Here is a 17,169-nt window from a genome sequence, read left to right on the forward strand (position 1 = left end):
CCGCCATTCGGCATGCGTACACGTGGCGGCGGCCATCTTACGCATGAAAATCTCAGCGGTGTTGTGTCGTCGAGTGTCTGGAACCCAAATCGGACACTCAGACAACCAAACACCGCTGAGACCTCCAGAGCTCCGTAGCGACCGAACGGAGAGTCCTAACAAATCCCCATTCGGTAGTTACGAAGTACCGAATGAGGGAATCACCATCTGGGTGGATTAAAGTATGGATGGCTGTTAGAAATGTCTGTTTTATCTGCCGAACGGAGACCGACCGCAGGGCCCATTCACGTGGAACCCTTTTCGGATACCAACTCGTGTGCGGTCGGTCAAACTTCACCTTCTGGTAACTGCCGAACCACCGGTCCGATCTGGGTGAATTTTGGATATTATATTCACCCAGATCAGGGCTACCTAGCGGTACCCTAATATTAAGAATATGTGATGGTTTAGGGGTACATCCAAGTTTGGGGTAAAGTCCTGTACAAGTTAAGGGGATTATGACTCACACCGAGGGGAGGAGATGTGTGGGAGGTAACAAGCCCTGCATTGGTCACTGTCATAATTATTGTAGTTCCCTCCCTTGCATGGGAGCAGGCTTTATAAGAAAACCCTGAAATAAACAATTGTCAGTTCTACTCCTGAAACTGTGTGTCGTCCAGTTTTTGGGAGTGCTGTGGGGATATTTCTGTACCTTTTTACCTGCTGGAAACTCTGCTGTGGATTTACTAATGACTTGTTCCTGAGCCTTCCTTGGATCTAAAGTGGAGCATAGCTGCGAGAAATCAGCTCTCCGCTACAAAAGTATTGAATGAATGCTTTCCTATGGGATATTTGAAGATGGATGTCCTCGTATAAAGTTAAACTCCGCTAAAAGTCAGGAAATGCCTCTAGTGGCTTAACCCTGCAATGTAAACATGACTGAAAGCACAATGCTTTCCATTACAGGGCTAAAGAACCATTGCAGGGCTACGGTTCTTTATCTAGGAGATAAAGTTGTCTGGATGTCTATAGTGTCCCTGTAAGATCTGCAACCCGGTCTTAAAAGAGGAACCAATTATTTGTAGTATACTGTTTACTTATTCCCTCTATTTAACGAACATGTGTTTGTGAGAGTTAAAATATAAAGAAATAAGTGTGAGATCCTACTGCTGTGCCTCAATTATAACTTCCTGTCCGTCATTGTTATACGCTTTGTCCTATGCACATATCAGTCAGCATAGAGAAAGTATTCAGAGAAGGAGAGAAATGATACAATGTGTCTGTTTCTCCTCTTCATTTGCAGTTTGTTTTGAATATCTTTATTGTTGTCACAATATAAACGCGTTTAGCGAACCGAGTCATATTACCCCTTAAGGACACATGACGTGTGTGACATGTCATAATTCCCTTTTATTCCAGAAGTTTGGTCCTTAAGGGGTTAAAGCAAATATTTGCCCACGCAGGGGCCGAAGCATTGGTAAGTAAAGGTATAAACAGTTTGTCGCTTACGCAGAAGTGAATTAGTCTTAGCCTGTATAACATGACATAACGGATTGGTTCATATTGTCAACTGGCCTATGTACTCAGATTAGTTTTACGGCTGTGTGTTTTAGTTTTTTGTATACTTATTGTTGCCGTAGCATATGTGCGTGTGGCTCCTGCTTGTATGGGTAGGCATGAGTTGCCCATGCTAGGGCGCATATATACGGTGCTTATGTCAGTATGCATTACGTCGTCTACGCAGAGGCCATCTGGTTCATGTTGGTGTAATACAGTTTGCTTATGCTTGGTCAGTTGTTCTCACTTGACCCTGTTAGTGCTCGTGACGTACCATTGTCTTGTCTGCTCTGGTGTCTTTTGGTAGAGTGTGTCTACCCAGTGCCTTCTCTCCTGAGGGGCTTATCTCTAACTTTTTACCGTGTATTGTGTTGCACCAGTTCGTGTTTTGGTATGGTGCCCGTGCTGCCAAGCATCCATTGCCTTGTGTCTCTTGTCGTGTTGTGGTCGTGGTTGGCTGTACCCTAATCTCGGTTGGTCTGGTAATAGGTGTAGTTTGTGTGTATGTCTTGCTAAGTTGCCCTACCTACGGCTATGGGTGTCTCGGTAGTTTGTGTGCTCTGGGCGCTGCGGGGCTCTAGGTTCTGCTTTGTGATAGCTTGTTTGGGTATCTGAGTGTCGTTGCGTGTTTTAGGCGGATTGGTATCTCCGCCGCCAAGTGTGGCTGCTTCAGTCCTGGGTGGTATTCTATTGTGGTGTTGCTGTGTGGCTGATTCGGTTCCCGTGTGCTGTTCCCTATTCGGCTAAGCCGAGGTCTTGTGCCTATTGATGTTCGGTGAGTGGTGCCCGTTCCCGTGTCCTGGTATCTCTCTTTTGTGAGGTTCGTCGGGGCTTAGTTGTGTGTATGTGTGTGCGTTTCGTTGTGAAGTGTTGGGTTTCTGTACCCTGTGCGCTTTTTTCTACCCTGGGTGGCTTACATTAGTGTCCCCCTCCTTGTCACGGTTGGTCGTGTACTCATATCGGGTGTGGGTATTTTTGGCATTATGTAGTGTTGTGTCGTTCGTACGGTGTCTCCCGTCCGTCGTGTTGGGCGGGGGTGTCCAGTTTTAGATCTGTCAGTCTGGGTTATCTTCTGTGTCCGTCTTGTGTGGTGCGTTAGCGGGTCTGGTCTGGTGTCAGTATGGGGGGGGTAGGTAGTGTGGTTCGTGGTTCGGTAGGGGGGGGGGGGTTATGCATGTCTCCATCCCCTGCTGCTGCCCCCCTTCGCCACATCCCTCCGCTTTCATTTGCAGTTTGTATATCGACTGTGCCTAGGTTGAACTGGATTGAGATGTTATTTGCTAAATCTTTAATTTACTATTAAAATAAAACGTTACACGTTATAGGTGATTTTCAAGGGCATTTCCACCTTTAAATCACCACAAATCATGTGTTTAGTAAATTATCCCATTTTATTTAATATAACCCATATTGGGGTAGTATAAATGATTCAGTACATGTGAATAGTGCAACGTCCTTAAATAATAAATGAACTTTTTTAAGCTGCACCTTTTAATAATGTTTTATTTAAAAGCTTTCTGTATTCCACTTCTTTTGGGAAATACAATGCTTGTTTTTTTTTTTTTTTTACAGTTAAGGGATTTGGTTGGTAACGCACCAAAGATTTTAGTACTCTACAAATGTAAATTATTCCACAAATTGAAAGAGCGGTCATGAAAGTCATGGTGGGAGCGGATTGTCCTCTTTCTGTTTTTTTAATGTTTATTTTCTTCTTTTAATGAAACGCGATTCTTGCTTTATTTAATATTTGAAAAGATACCGTGTGTAAATAACTGAATATTTGAGAAATAGATCCCTAAATTGCTTCTAGGTAATTAACTTGGGGAAAATGCTAATTTTCCATACTGTGAAATGCTTTAATTTTAGGGCACGGTAGAGTAAAATCACTACGCTACACAAAAATATTATAATTCATTAATTATATTTATGAATGCAGTTCTTATTGCTTGATTAATCAAACATGTCCTGTATATTAAAATCACAACATTCATTCAATGGCAAATATTATTATAATTAATGTTTTTAAAGCGCACTTAGAAATTTAGCAGCACTGTACATTGAATGAATGATACAAGCACCAAAAAGAGTGCGAAACTGTGTAAAGTAAAGGTGCTTAAAACAGTGAACAAAAATGTGAGTGCTGAATACTATACTATATACTACTATACATTCAATATGAAAAGAGAGAAAAAGAAAAAACGCCGCCCAACGGCTGAAATCCGGAAAAGATGCTTAAAATACGGGCCAGCAACCAGCAGGCAAATAGTTCTCGGTGCTGAGAGGGTTAATTATGTGGCAGCTGGAGAGCAATTACTAGTAAGAATACATAAAAAGCCTATGGAAGTCAGTAAGACCCCCATAATTCTATAAGACATACCTACTAAACGTATAAACCTATTTAAAAAAATAAAAATAATAGGGGGTGCACAAATCACTCTCCACTCCATTTGTGGCCAGCAGGTGGGGCCTAATAAACTTTAAAAAAAATAGGGAGGAGGAATCATATCCTCTACCCCCACCTCCCCCCTGCCGTCACCTTTGGTTAGCAGTTGGTTAGCAGAGGGGAGAATTCATCCAGTAACCGAACTAAAATATTCAAGGGGGACTTCAAAATAAATAATGGTGGGTGGACTGGTCACTTTGCCCTATTAGTGGCCAGCGGGTGGGGCTAATAAATGTGTTTGTTTGTTTTTCAAGAAAAAATGGTGGGTCGGTGCCCCATCTGACCCTATGGATGGCACTCCCCTGAATATCACAAGCGTGAATTGCAGTATTTTACGTTTGTGTTTTGTGAAGACACTATGATACAAAAAATTGAATCATGTTTCAATGACACATGCAAGAAACTGCAGCAATCCAAGTTGGGTATTAATGATCTAGATTTCAAAAGACCTTCCTCAAACAACCTTACAGTCTAAAGCATGGAATTACATAGAAGAACATAGAAAAAGTACATTGAATCCAGAAAGGAAGATTGTTTGCTTGTTATAAGAACCATGCACACATAAATATATGAAATATAAAAAATATAGAGCAAGATGTTTTAAAAACGGTGAGCAGACAATATGTGTGAGATGGGTTGAAGATATATAAAGGAGAGAAACTTTCTCTAAATGTCTAACAGACAAAGACTAGAGTCGAAACAGGCAGTCTGGGATGGCAACTAAGTTCCAGCAAATCGAGGAAGGTCCAGGCACCGAGTGAAGTGAATTTATCAGCTTTTTAATGAAGCATTACAGAGGGCAACATTTGTGTCACTATCAACCTCAGACATGGAGCACCACCGCTGTACTTCTGATTATTTGCTTTGAGGCGTTTTATTCCCTTGGGAGTGCAGCCCCCTTTAATGGAAATTTATGGGAAAGGAGGACACATGGAAGGTTTTTTTGGCTTAACATTGTGGTCAAAATGGGTGGTTTAGCTGATCAATGTGAATATGTAGGTTTGTACATAGTTGTGGATCTTTGCAAGTGAGTCCTAGGATTTTAAAATGAACGTTTCTTGGTTAGAAGAGATTCACAGAGCTGTCATCTGATAACTGAATTGCAGAATGCAGTAAAAAAAAATGTGAATTGCAACAAATCTGTGCTTCCTTTATTTTCTTCACTTGATTACTTTGTCCTATACTTTAGTTTGGTTGTAAATGTACACATACTTTCACTCTAAGTGTACTTTCCACCTCACATGAGATTTAGCATCAAATGGAGCATTGTGCTATAAATAGTGTCAATGTATGTCTTGCAGAGTACAATGCATTTCAGTTTACATTGCAAGCTATGGGAATATTGTCTGTTTCATTATGTATTAGGAGTGTGTGGGTCTATACTTTTTAGTTACCATTATTAATTTATTTGTAGTTGAAACAAGCTTTTAATGTTTTTTTTTACATTTTTAATTTTAACGTATTCCTATTCCCAGGGAGACGGCGACTCAGTGGAATTTGTTTGTTTGAAAAGATTTACACAAGAATAAAATCATTTTATTTTTTCCCGGCCAAGGTTATACAATGCATCGCCTTATATAATCAGTGTCTATTTAAATTAGCAAAGTGATTAAATTAATACTAATTGTCATCATAAAATACACATATCGTTAAAATGTTTTTTAAACGAAACACAAACTTAATAGAGCACGTTAAACAACTTGTATACGACAGATCATTGTAGTGGTCATGGTGCTATGAGTCTTTGGGCATATTTTCCTCTTTAGAGGGGGATAGAATGTGGGTACTTTGGACAGCTTAGTTTTTTTTGTCAGACCTCTAAAAATGTATGCCAATAAAAAATAAAATAGTAGAACAGCACCAATAAACTTGTAGCTTTATAGCCCACTAATGAGCTGTAATGGTTATGGTACTCAGAATGCCCCTTAAATGAAGACGTGTGTGTGAATATTTTTTCACTCACTATCCTCACCTTTACAGTGCGCACAATGTATCAGTCCATTCACAGCATTACTCTGATTTTACCAGGGTTCCTATCTACTACAAAGTTGAGTTAGCTAGAATTCTAGTTACACGATTCAGCTTTAACACATAGGTAGTAACTTTTCATTTAGTTTATTTTTTTTGACAATCTTTATTTTGGTTTTACTTGCATTTTCCAGGTGTTTAACAATAGTTACGTGTAAAGAGTTTACTTTCAGCCACATGCAGGTGGTTTAATTGGTGAACAAAGTGGAAGCGTGAAAACAATAACGGTAGATATCTGGCACGTTCCTAAACTGTAACATGTATCATTGCTTAGCTGGAAAAGAAAAAGTTGTCTGCTCGCTAGACATAGGTTTGGAATTTGGAACCTGTGATCTTTTACTGCTTATGTATCGACAAGTGCTGATGTCAACTGCAGAAATGTCGGGTCTGGCTCAGTATGTGCATACGACCTCTAAGGTGTTCATAGGTAGCGAAATGCTGGTTTCGTGATGTGGGTTTGCGAGTTTTGTTTAAACAAAAAGGGGGGGAGAGAGGGGGACAAGGAAAGTGGAGGTAGGAGGGATAGAGTGAAAAGAGGAAGAAGAAGAACGGTAATAATAAAAAAAAGTATTAAAGTTAGGGGGGTGAGAAGGGAGGGGGCAGGTCCTAGGCCCCTTCCGTCCAAGATCACAGAACAATCTGTTTCCTAACTTGCCCCTCTGTGAGTGGAGTATTTAATTTGTGCGTGCTGTTTGTGTTACCCCGTTGAATTTTCCCTGGAAATGAAATCGCACCACAGGAACAAAGTCAGTGCGCATTTACTGGAGATGCCATTCAGGTCTGCAGTCATCATTTCCATGTTATGTATTTCTTCTACTCTGTCCACCCACTGTCTGAAGGATGGCGCACCTTTCTGCTTCCAGAGAGTTGGGACCAGGGACTTTGCTGCCCTCAGTAAGTGTTTAGTAAGGGATTTTTTTTAGGATTTCAAGGGTCTGGTCGTGTGGTGTAGAAGCATAGTTAAGGGTTGCAAGGTAGGTCAGGGTCGGCTATTTCTTTTATTTTGGTGTGTACCTTTGTCCAAAAAGGGGCATTCACAGGGTAAGTTCACCAGATGTGTAGAGTTGTACCCACTTCGGACTCGCAGTGCCAGCAAGTGTCAGATATAGCTGTGTTTATACGATGTAGGAGTTCCGGTGTCCTATACCAGTGGGATAATAGCTTGTAGCTCATTTCCTGAAATCTGGAGCTAATGGAGCATTTGTGTGTAAGTATATAAATCTTATCCCACTCCTGGTCTGTGAGCGTGACCTCCTTGTCCCATTCCCAGTGTGTCGTGTATGTGGGTGGCAATCCTACCCCTGTATTAGCATGGTGTATAGCACCAATATTCCTCTAGGGATGGGGGTCCTTGCAGCACAAAGTGTCTTGTAATGGGTGAGCTCCCTATGGAGCAGGTTTTTACCAGGGAGGGTGGTGTAGTAGGTCCTGATTTGGTGGTGTCGGAATCGCTCTAGTCCCGTGGGTGTTCTCTCGGGTAGTAGGCCGGTCAGTGGTTTGAGTTGCGTATTAGTGGGCCATTGTTTCATAAATCCCCAGTCAGTTCGTAGAAAGTCTAGGGGGGTTAGTCCCCCCCACCAGGTCCGGTTGGTGGGTCAGGGGGGTCAGTGTGGAGGGGAAGGTAGTCAGCCGTTGCGTGAAGTGGAGGAAACACCAAATTTGTAGCGTGGTGTCAATCAGTGGATTTCCCACTCGGAGAGAGCTAAATGTGGTCCTACCGTGCCACAGTACGAAAATAATTTTCCCTTCAGCTTACATTCTTTCCATGTGTACCCAATGCTTAATAGTGGGGTGTTCGTGCCAGTCCGCAAGTCGGAGCAGGTGGGTCGCACTATAGTAGGTAAGTACGGAAGAGAGACCAGTGCCTCCTTGGATTTTGGGGAGCTCCAGTAGGGTCCTCCATATTTGAGCTGCTCTTCTGTGCCATACGATCTGTCTTAGAGCCGATGTGATAGACTGGAAGAATGCCTTTGGGATCAGCACTGGGACGGTCTGGAACAGATATAGGAGACATTTCATTGTGGTTTAACATCTCTTAAACCAATTAAATGTAAGTCATATGGAATACTTTATAAAGTTATTAAATATAACACATTATGCAAAACTCATATTGCAATTGTGAAATCGACAAGATTACGATCTAGAGAGGAATGAAAGGCTACCATACTTTAAAACTTGCTGGGTCAGAGTCACTATAAACAAGAATTGACTAAAATCACCTATCCAAATTATGGTTGGATTCACGGAGTTATATTTTTCTCCTTTATCACATGCAAAGATTAGAGCCAAAATATGCAATTCTTGTTCTGTTACCTCTGTTTCTTAGTGTTGATCCAAATCTGCTTGCTTTAGCTCAGATTCAGAAGATTCAGATACCCAATGCTGTTCACTGCTTGTCTGAATTCATTGCTGGATACGATTTATAAGGGTTAAACTCCAATTACAAGTGTCAGGGTGTCAAGTCTGCCAGTAGATTGAGTAAAAATAGTCTTGCGGTGACGATACATAACTTCATCTTCACCTCCAGTCCGTCAAGCAGTCAACTTTCTGGTGACATGTAGGACAACAATGGTTTGCTGGGAGTAAAACCAGACTGAATTCCATGTCAGTGTGTGAGAAGGCAGACTGAGCACGACTGTCACATATCACTTCTTATTGAGTGAATTGGGGGAGTCACGCGCTCCATGCAAAACAAAGTATTTATTTATAAATTCTAAAAAAAATGGGACTACAAGATAAAAACAGGCAGTTTGGAGTTGTATTAAGTCCGTAACATATTTCCCAGTTTTAAAAGAGGAGGGAGGATGTCAAATAGTTTTGTTGCTCCTGGCAAACGTACAGTTGTGTAATATAGATGTCAACCATTACCAACAGGTGCAGAGAGCAGCAGGAAGACATATCCCTGAATTATACCCCCCTTTAACTTTAACCCACGTTGCACAAATATCTACATATAAATACTACCCTCGGCACACTGATATGTAACCTTACTGCAGATTGCAGCTAAGTAATTACTTTTCCAGTGCTCAATATTTCATGTCATTTATAGCCATTGGCAAGTGAAAATGTAGCCCTGGCAAGTGAAAATTCACCCTTGGTGTGTATGCCATAGACCCACCAGGCTTGCAGTGGCAAGTAACTTTTAAAGCCTGGCTAGTAGCATAGGGCTTGTCAAGCCCTGGCTTATCCTTAATATGTAAAGGTTTATAAGCTACACTTTATGATGTTGACTCTGCAGAACCTTGCGGTCCCTGTAGCTCGGATCCCTGTTTGAGTGTTATGAATTAGGGTGCTGAGGATAAAACATAGCTGCACCATCTGAATTGGGCTTGTCTCCTTATTTTATTTTATTTTTCTTTATTTGTCTCTTTTTTGTTTTCCTCTGCCCAACCTTTAATTTTGTTGTAGTTAATGTGTCCTATGTATTTTGTTCCCTTGTTTATTTAAACCTTTTGTTACCGAGTAAACTAGCAAAAACCAGTTACAGAGAAATGGATGCAGGACTTCAGGAAATAAGAGGCCTTTATTTACATACCGATCGGGTCTCAGATGAACTCCTGTTCCAAAAATATCTGAGAGACCAACACATGATGTACATTCCTTATATAGCACTATAACTCCTCCCATCAATAGCTACACCCACATATACCTTTAACCAATCAATGAGCAGAATATAGACTTGTACATCTGGTCAGACCACATGGCTCATCCAAGACAAAGGAAATAAGTGCAATTTCAGTTCCTGCATTCCTGCACATGCTCAGTATACTGATGACTCGTCCAACTGTTTGTAACCAGATACTAATTAGCCTATGCCATGTGGAGATTTCAGCCTACTAAAATTTAACCATGCTGGAATCCCATCACACTTTCTGTGTTTAAAAAACAAAAAATAAAAATAAATTTAAAGTGTCATTATCAGACACACATTTTTAAGTAGAAAACATAAGTTGTATCCGAGGGAACAGACCTCCTAATGACACAAGTACACAGGGTCTGGCTAGCAGTTTACACCTTTAATAAAGTATTTTGTAAACTTACAGGTAATTTATAACTTGATATTATAACAAAATAGCAGTGGCAGTGGAAGTCATGTTTTGGCACTATGATTTATGGCTGTTGGACAGATTATCTCATCACTCATTTTATCTAGATGGTACAGGGCATCCTTGCTTTCCTGACCATTTATTTTGAATGATGGGGCCTGTTTGGGAGTTCATGATCTATTGTATAACATACCACAAGATTGTAAAGGATGTGTCGCAATTTAGAGTTATTTTTTCTGTATCTGAAGCCAGCACAGGAATATTGCATGCATGTGCATTAAAAAGAAAAGGAATCCTGGGCAGGGTTTGGCATGTGGTGCTGATTATATATTTCATACTTGTTTAATCTTTAAACACAAATGTAATGTTCTATCAACTTTATCAGAAGTGTATTTAATGGACACGTCCTTCATTCTATCACAGAAACTCCTCTAACGCTGGCTTCACAGATAGACAATAGCATAGAAGTCATTAAAGCTCTTCGCAATGGCGGAGCTCACCTGGATTTCCGAAGCAAGGACGGAATGACGGCTGTTCATAAGGCTGCGCGGGCAAAGATCCAAGCTACTCTCGTGGTAGGTTCCCTATCCATACCTTTATACACTGACGACACTCACAGTAAATGACCCATTTAGAAGATAGATATGTGCAGGGCTGTTTACTAAACTGAACATTTTTAGCAGTTCAAAGTGAATTTAAAGTGTATTTCAAATTTAGCCCACAATAGCCATGTTGGAAAAAAAGATCTTGATCCAAAATGTAGGATTCACTTTGATTTCTCGACAGTCCTCACTTGAGTGAATAACCCGGTTGGATATTTGATTTGCTATATGATGTGTTGGAGTAAACATTCGCTAAACAGTGGTTTGACCAGAGCTTACTGCTGAAATGAGAAACTTTATAAAAGTTGTAAGTTTCTCATAATATTGAGCTAAATTTGTAATCTGATGAGCAGGCATCACAGTGTGCGGTTTCTCTGAAATGCAATCTGAATAAAATTGGATAACTTTGTAAATCTCACTCTTGTCCTTTCTTAATGTAAATCAGTAGATATTTATATCTTGTGATCTTCCTTTCATTAGGAGCAGGGCTGGATTTGTTGTCACAATGTGTGTTTTGTTCAGTGAACTGCAAAAACAGCCTGTGAACTTACAATCTAAAGGTTATAATGGGAATTTGAGACAAGAGGTAACAGGGGGAGTTTAGAAGTGATGACACTTAAATGGGACTCTATATTTACCCAAACTACTTCATTTCTCATGGTGCTGTGTTTTTAACTCTGTATTGTAAAACATTGCAGTTTAACATTGCAGGGTTAAGTCCAACTTTAGTGGCTGACCTACTGAAATATATATCGACAGAAGGTTAAATGGCTCAAAAGGAGGAAAATATATATGTATAGCGAGCATACACAATATAAATAGAAACAAATAGCTGCAACTCACTGGGAGTCCTGGTGAGATCTCCTAAGTGCTAAATAGGTAATAAGGAATGGTGAGTGCGCTTACAATAAATAAAATACAGTGTTTATCACACTTAAAAAATCTGAAGGGCATATAACACATTTGATTAAAATGCAATAATACCAAAGTGCTATAGTGCTTTAAGAGATTTACAAAATATGTGAAGTGCCAAAGTGCATGTATGTGCAGACAAGGGATATCCAATATAAATAAAAAAGGACTGATATACTTGCAGAGCTTCTGGAACAAAAAACACACGGCTCTGTAATACAAATACTGTATATACTCGAGTATAAGCAGAGTTTTTCAGCACATTTTTTGTGCTGAAAAACCCCAACTCGGCTTATACTCGAGTCATAGTCTGTATTATGGCAATTTGCAATGCCATAATACAGACTGGGGGCTGTGGGTGCTGGCAGAGCTGTTACTTACCTGTCCTGCAGCTCCTGTCAGCTCTCTCCTCCTCCACGCCGTCCGTTCAGCACCTCGGTCAGCTCCCAGTGTAAGTCTCGCGAGAGCCGCGGCTTACACTGGGAGCTGACAGAGGGCGCTGCACAAACCGCGCGGAGGAGGAGAGAGCTGACAGGAGCTGCAGGAAAGGTAAGTAACAGCTCTGCCAGCACCCCTCTCCCCCCCACTGAACTACCAATGACACTGGACCACCAGGGAAGGAGCCCCCCTCCCTGCTATGTATCAAGCCGAAAAAAACCATATATAAAAAAATATATATAATAAAAAAAATAAAAATAATAATAATAAAATAATAAATAATAATACAAAGAAAAAAAATAATATAAAAAAATAATAATTAATTAATATATTAAATGCCCACCCCCACCAACACATACACAAACACACACTGCATCACACACACTCACACTTCATTCATATAGACACACTGCACTCATACACACACTGCATTAATACACACACTGCATTCATACACACACTGCACTCATACACACACTGCACTCATACACACACTGCACTCATACACACACTGCACTCACACACACTGCACTCACACACACTGCACTCACACACACTGCACTCATACACACACTGCACTCACACACACTGCATTCATACACACACTGCATTCATACACACACTGCATTCATACACACACTGCACTCACACACACTGCACTCATACACACACTGCACTCACACACACTGCATTCATACACACACTGCACTCACACACACTGCACTCATACACACACACACTGCATTCATTATATACACACACTAGAAATAAATATTCAATTAATATATACGCACACACACTGCACTCATACACACACACACTGCACTCATACACACACGCACTGCACTCATACACGCACTGCACTCATACACGCACTGCACTCATACGCTCACACTCCATTCATACGCACACACTGCATTCATTATATACACACACTGTAAATAAATATTCAATTAATATAATTTTTTTTAGGATCTAATTTTATTTAGAAATTTACCAGTAGCTGCTGCATTTCCCACCCTAGTCTTATACTCGAGTCAATACGTTTTCCCAGTTTTTGGGGGTAAAATTAGGGGCCTCGGCTTATATTTGGGTCGGCTTATACTCGAGTATATACGGTAATACAACACCTAGTGCAATATGTTTGTACAGTGCAGAATTAACAATAAATAAATAAGTATCTCACTCACAATGGTGGAGTGGTTGAAGTACCACCCCAAACTATCAGGCTCCAGGGAGGATCAGCCCCCAGTGATCGTGGGATCCACTCAGTGTAGAAAGAACGTGGGCCAGTCCGGATATGTGTAAACCAAGAATTTCTTTATTACCAATGCATAAAAATATAAAACACCAGTCTCCTGCAACCTGCTACCGATAGTCCGAGAAAGAGAGAGAAGGTCTATAATCAGAGTGTCCTCCTCGCAGCTCAATCCTCATGGATACACGGTGTAGGTGCAAAAACTTCCGGATTGTTCAGATGCAATGCATTTCTCCCCATCCACGGGGCTTTTGGATATCACTTGTCTGCACATACATGCACTTTGGCACTTCACATATTTTGTAAATCTCTTAAAGCACTATAGCACTTTGGTATTATTGCATTTTAATCAAATGTGTTATATGCTCTTCAGATTTTTTGAGTGTGATAAACACTGTATTTTATTTATTGTAAGCGCACTCACCATTCCTTATGACCTACTGAAAGCCACTAGTGGCACATGATTAGATAAAATTTGGTCTCGTAAGTTTAATTAGTTTTTGACCATTTCATATACTATAATATTAAAAAATACTCCTAGTATCATAACAACCATACCTTATTGTACAGAATATGTCCTCACACTGTGCAATGAGAGCAGGGGCACCATATCCACTTCGACATCAGGAACTTATGTCATAAAACCAGAACACTTTAAGTTTATGTCCGCACTGACACGCATTCTTATTGTACACAACTTATGAGACATTCTGAGCACAATACAAACACTAGCAATGGCTTCTAATGCTTATTAATTTTGTAATTCAAATGACTAATTTTTCTATCAGTGGAATACAGGCTGCTGCCATTTACTTGACTATGAAATAACAGAAAACGGATGACCTAAATTCATGGGCAATTTCAACACACGTATAGATATGTAAGGAAACATCAGTTGAACAGTGGCTTTTCATCTGCAAAAAGGCCACATAATTACATACAATTAGAATAATGTTGGAGTAAACCCCATACTGAGATTGGTGAAGGACAATGAACACCTAAAGAAATAGAATATGAACGTTAGTAAAACAAGAAAGAGTTTAACTGCAGAAGGATATATATATATATATATATTTTTTTTTTTTACTAAACTTCAGATTTCTGAGAATTGACATGCTAATTGCAAAATTCAGGTTTTAATAGCCAAGTTGTGACTATAACCGAATTGGAAAACAGAGATTAATGAATGAATAACTCCAGCATATGAAATATTATTATTCTGGATAATCATTGTGAATTATGGGGTGTAAAATAGGATCTGTCGTTACAATAATGGGTAAACGCTCAATTTTTAAAAGCCATCTCCTTGCCCTCATAGAAACATAGAATGTGACGGCAGATAAGAACCATTCGGCCCATCTAATTTGCCCAATTTTCTAAATACTTTCATTGGTCCCTGGCCTTATCTTATAGTTAGGATAGCCTTATGCATATCCCACGCATGCTTAACCCCTTAAGGACCAAACTTCTGGAATAAAAGCGAATCATGACATGTCACACATGCCATGTGTCCTTAAAGGGTTAAACTCCTTTACTGTGTTAAACACTACCACTTTAGCTTAAAGGCTATTCCATGCATCCACTACCCTCTCAGTAAAGTAATACTTCCTGATATTATTTTTAAACCTTTGCCCCTCTGATTTAAGAGCATGTCCTCTTGTTCTGGTAGTTTTTCTTTTAAATATAGTCTCCTCCTTTACTGTGTTGATTCCCGTTGTGAATTTAAATGTTTCTATCATATCCCCCCTGTCTCGTATTTCCTCCAAGCTATAAACACACATCATATTTGAAAGCCACCCTGATTTTATGTATAAGAAAACTTATGTAGACGACCAATCGAAAGGACAAAATCCGGTACTACGTAGTTAGAAATGATCACTGGATGGGGAACAAGCAAGGAAAATACACATTAATTATTCAAAATATCCTTAACAGCCAAGAACCACTTTAAAAAATGTAAACAGAGCAAATTAATATTTGATCGGCTCTTATTCCTATAAAACCCTTAGTGTCAAGTGACATGTCAATATTGTCATAGTATAAAGCTTCCTGTTATGTACAGAGCAAAATAGTTCAGTTTTGACGTATTATCACTCTCCCTTATTTTTATAAAGAGATTTCCGCTGAATTGGTATCTCAAATAAGACGATAATACATTGCATGTTCATACAGTGCTCTGGCTAATTACTACAAATTAAATATAGAGTGCCCATTTTATCCTTAATTATTTTTTATGTATGATTGTGAATTTTCTGCTCTAATAGAATAATTTGCTTTAGAAATAAAATCACTCGGAACCTGTTTTCTTCTGCATAATAAAAATAATTCTGAGTGCCTATTTTACAAGCGCCACTAATTAGGTTCTTTTTAGCACACAGACCCCAAAACACCTCCAACACAATGCTTTCTAGTTTACTTATGACCTTCATCTGCGTTAACATATTATTATTTTAATTATTATTATTGCCATTTATATAGCCCCAACAGATTCCGTAGCGCTTTACAATATTATGAGAGGGGGGATGTAACTATAAATAGGACAATTACAAGAAAACCTACAGGAACGATAGGTTGAAGAGGGCCCTGCTCAAAAGAGCTTACAGTCTATAGGAGGTGGGGTGTAAAACACATTAGGACAGGAAATATCAGTCAAATAAGGTGGGACTGAAGCAGAGCTGGAAGAAAGAGTAAAGCGCTGCCCTATAGGAGAGAGCAAGACACAGATATGTATGGTAGAGGTTACTCTGGGAGGCCATAAGCTTTCCTAAAGAGATGGGTTTTAAGGCACTTCTTTAACCCCTTAAGGACACATGACGTGTGTGACATGTCATGATTCCCTTTTATTCCATAAGTTTGGTCCTTAAGGGGTTAAGGAACACTATAGTCACCTAAATTACTTTAGCTAAATAAAGCAGTTTTAGTGTACAGATCATTCCCCTGCAATTTCACTGCTCAATTCACTGTCATTTAGGAGTCAAATCACTTTGTTTCTGTTTATGCAGCCCTAGCCACACCTTCCCTGGCTATGATTGACAGAGCCTGCATGAAAAAAAAAACTGGTTTTACTTTCAAACAGATGTAATTTACCTTAAATAATTGTATCTCAATCTCTAAATTGAACTTTAATCACATACAGGAGGCTCTTGCAGGTCTAGCAAGCTATTAACATAGCAGGGGATAAGAAAATCTTAATTAAACAGAACTTGCAATAAAAGCCTAAATAGGGCTCTCTTTAAAGTTTTTCAGGTGACTATATTGTCCCTTTAAAGGATTTAAGACTAGGGGAGAGTCTGATGGCCGTAGGCAGGCTATTCCATAGGAAGGGAGCTGCTCGCGAGAAGTCCTGCAAGTGCGAGTTGGCCGTACGGGTGCGAGCAACGGACAGGAGAAGGTCACGGGCAGAGCGGAGGGACCGAGAAGGGGCATACCTATGGATCTGTGAAGAGATATGAGGGGCTAGAATTGTTCAGTGCTTTATATATATGGGTTAGCACTTTGAATTGACTCCTATAGGATACAGGAAGCCAATGTAAGGACTGAAAGAGGGGTGAGGTGTGAGAGGACCGACTAGAGAGGAAAATCAGTCTGGCGGCAGCATTCATTACAGACTGTAGTGGGGCAATACGGTTTTTGGGAAGACCAATCAGGAGAGGGTTACAATAATCCATGTAGGAAATTACTAGATCATGGACAAACTCCTTGGTAGCATCTTGCATACATACAGTTTGCAGCAATAGGCCAGGCGTCATATGAGATTCTACTACAATGTCATGTACCCCTTCTTATCAAGGTTTTGGTTAGGTCCGGCAGTAATTTTCTGAAAAGGACAGGGACTGATTTTAGGACTGGTACAGAGATCAAAGATTTAATATTTGGATGGGCTTCTTTGTGCAGAGGTTCCGAGCC

At 40.0% G+C, this 17,169-nt stretch overlaps 1 protein-coding gene across 7 annotated transcripts in view; it reads left to right on the forward strand.

Annotated features, from left to right (window-relative positions):
- SHANK2 (SH3 and multiple ankyrin repeat domains 2) overlaps positions 1–17,169 on the forward strand; it is a 509,303-nt gene that overhangs the window by 147,464 nt on the left and 344,670 nt on the right. For all 7 annotated transcript variants that reach the window (XM_063437771.1, XM_063437775.1, XM_063437773.1 and 4 more), the window contains exon 6: positions 10,477–10,628. In XM_063437771.1, coding sequence (XP_063293841.1) covers positions 10,477–10,628 — 152 coding nt within the window. The remainder of the gene's footprint in view (positions 1–10,476; positions 10,629–17,169) is intronic.

This window comes from Pelobates fuscus, chromosome 12 (assembly GCF_036172605.1).
Source record: "Pelobates fuscus isolate aPelFus1 chromosome 12, aPelFus1.pri, whole genome shotgun sequence".
NCBI classification, from domain to species: Eukaryota; Metazoa; Chordata; class Amphibia; order Anura; family Pelobatidae; genus Pelobates; species Pelobates fuscus.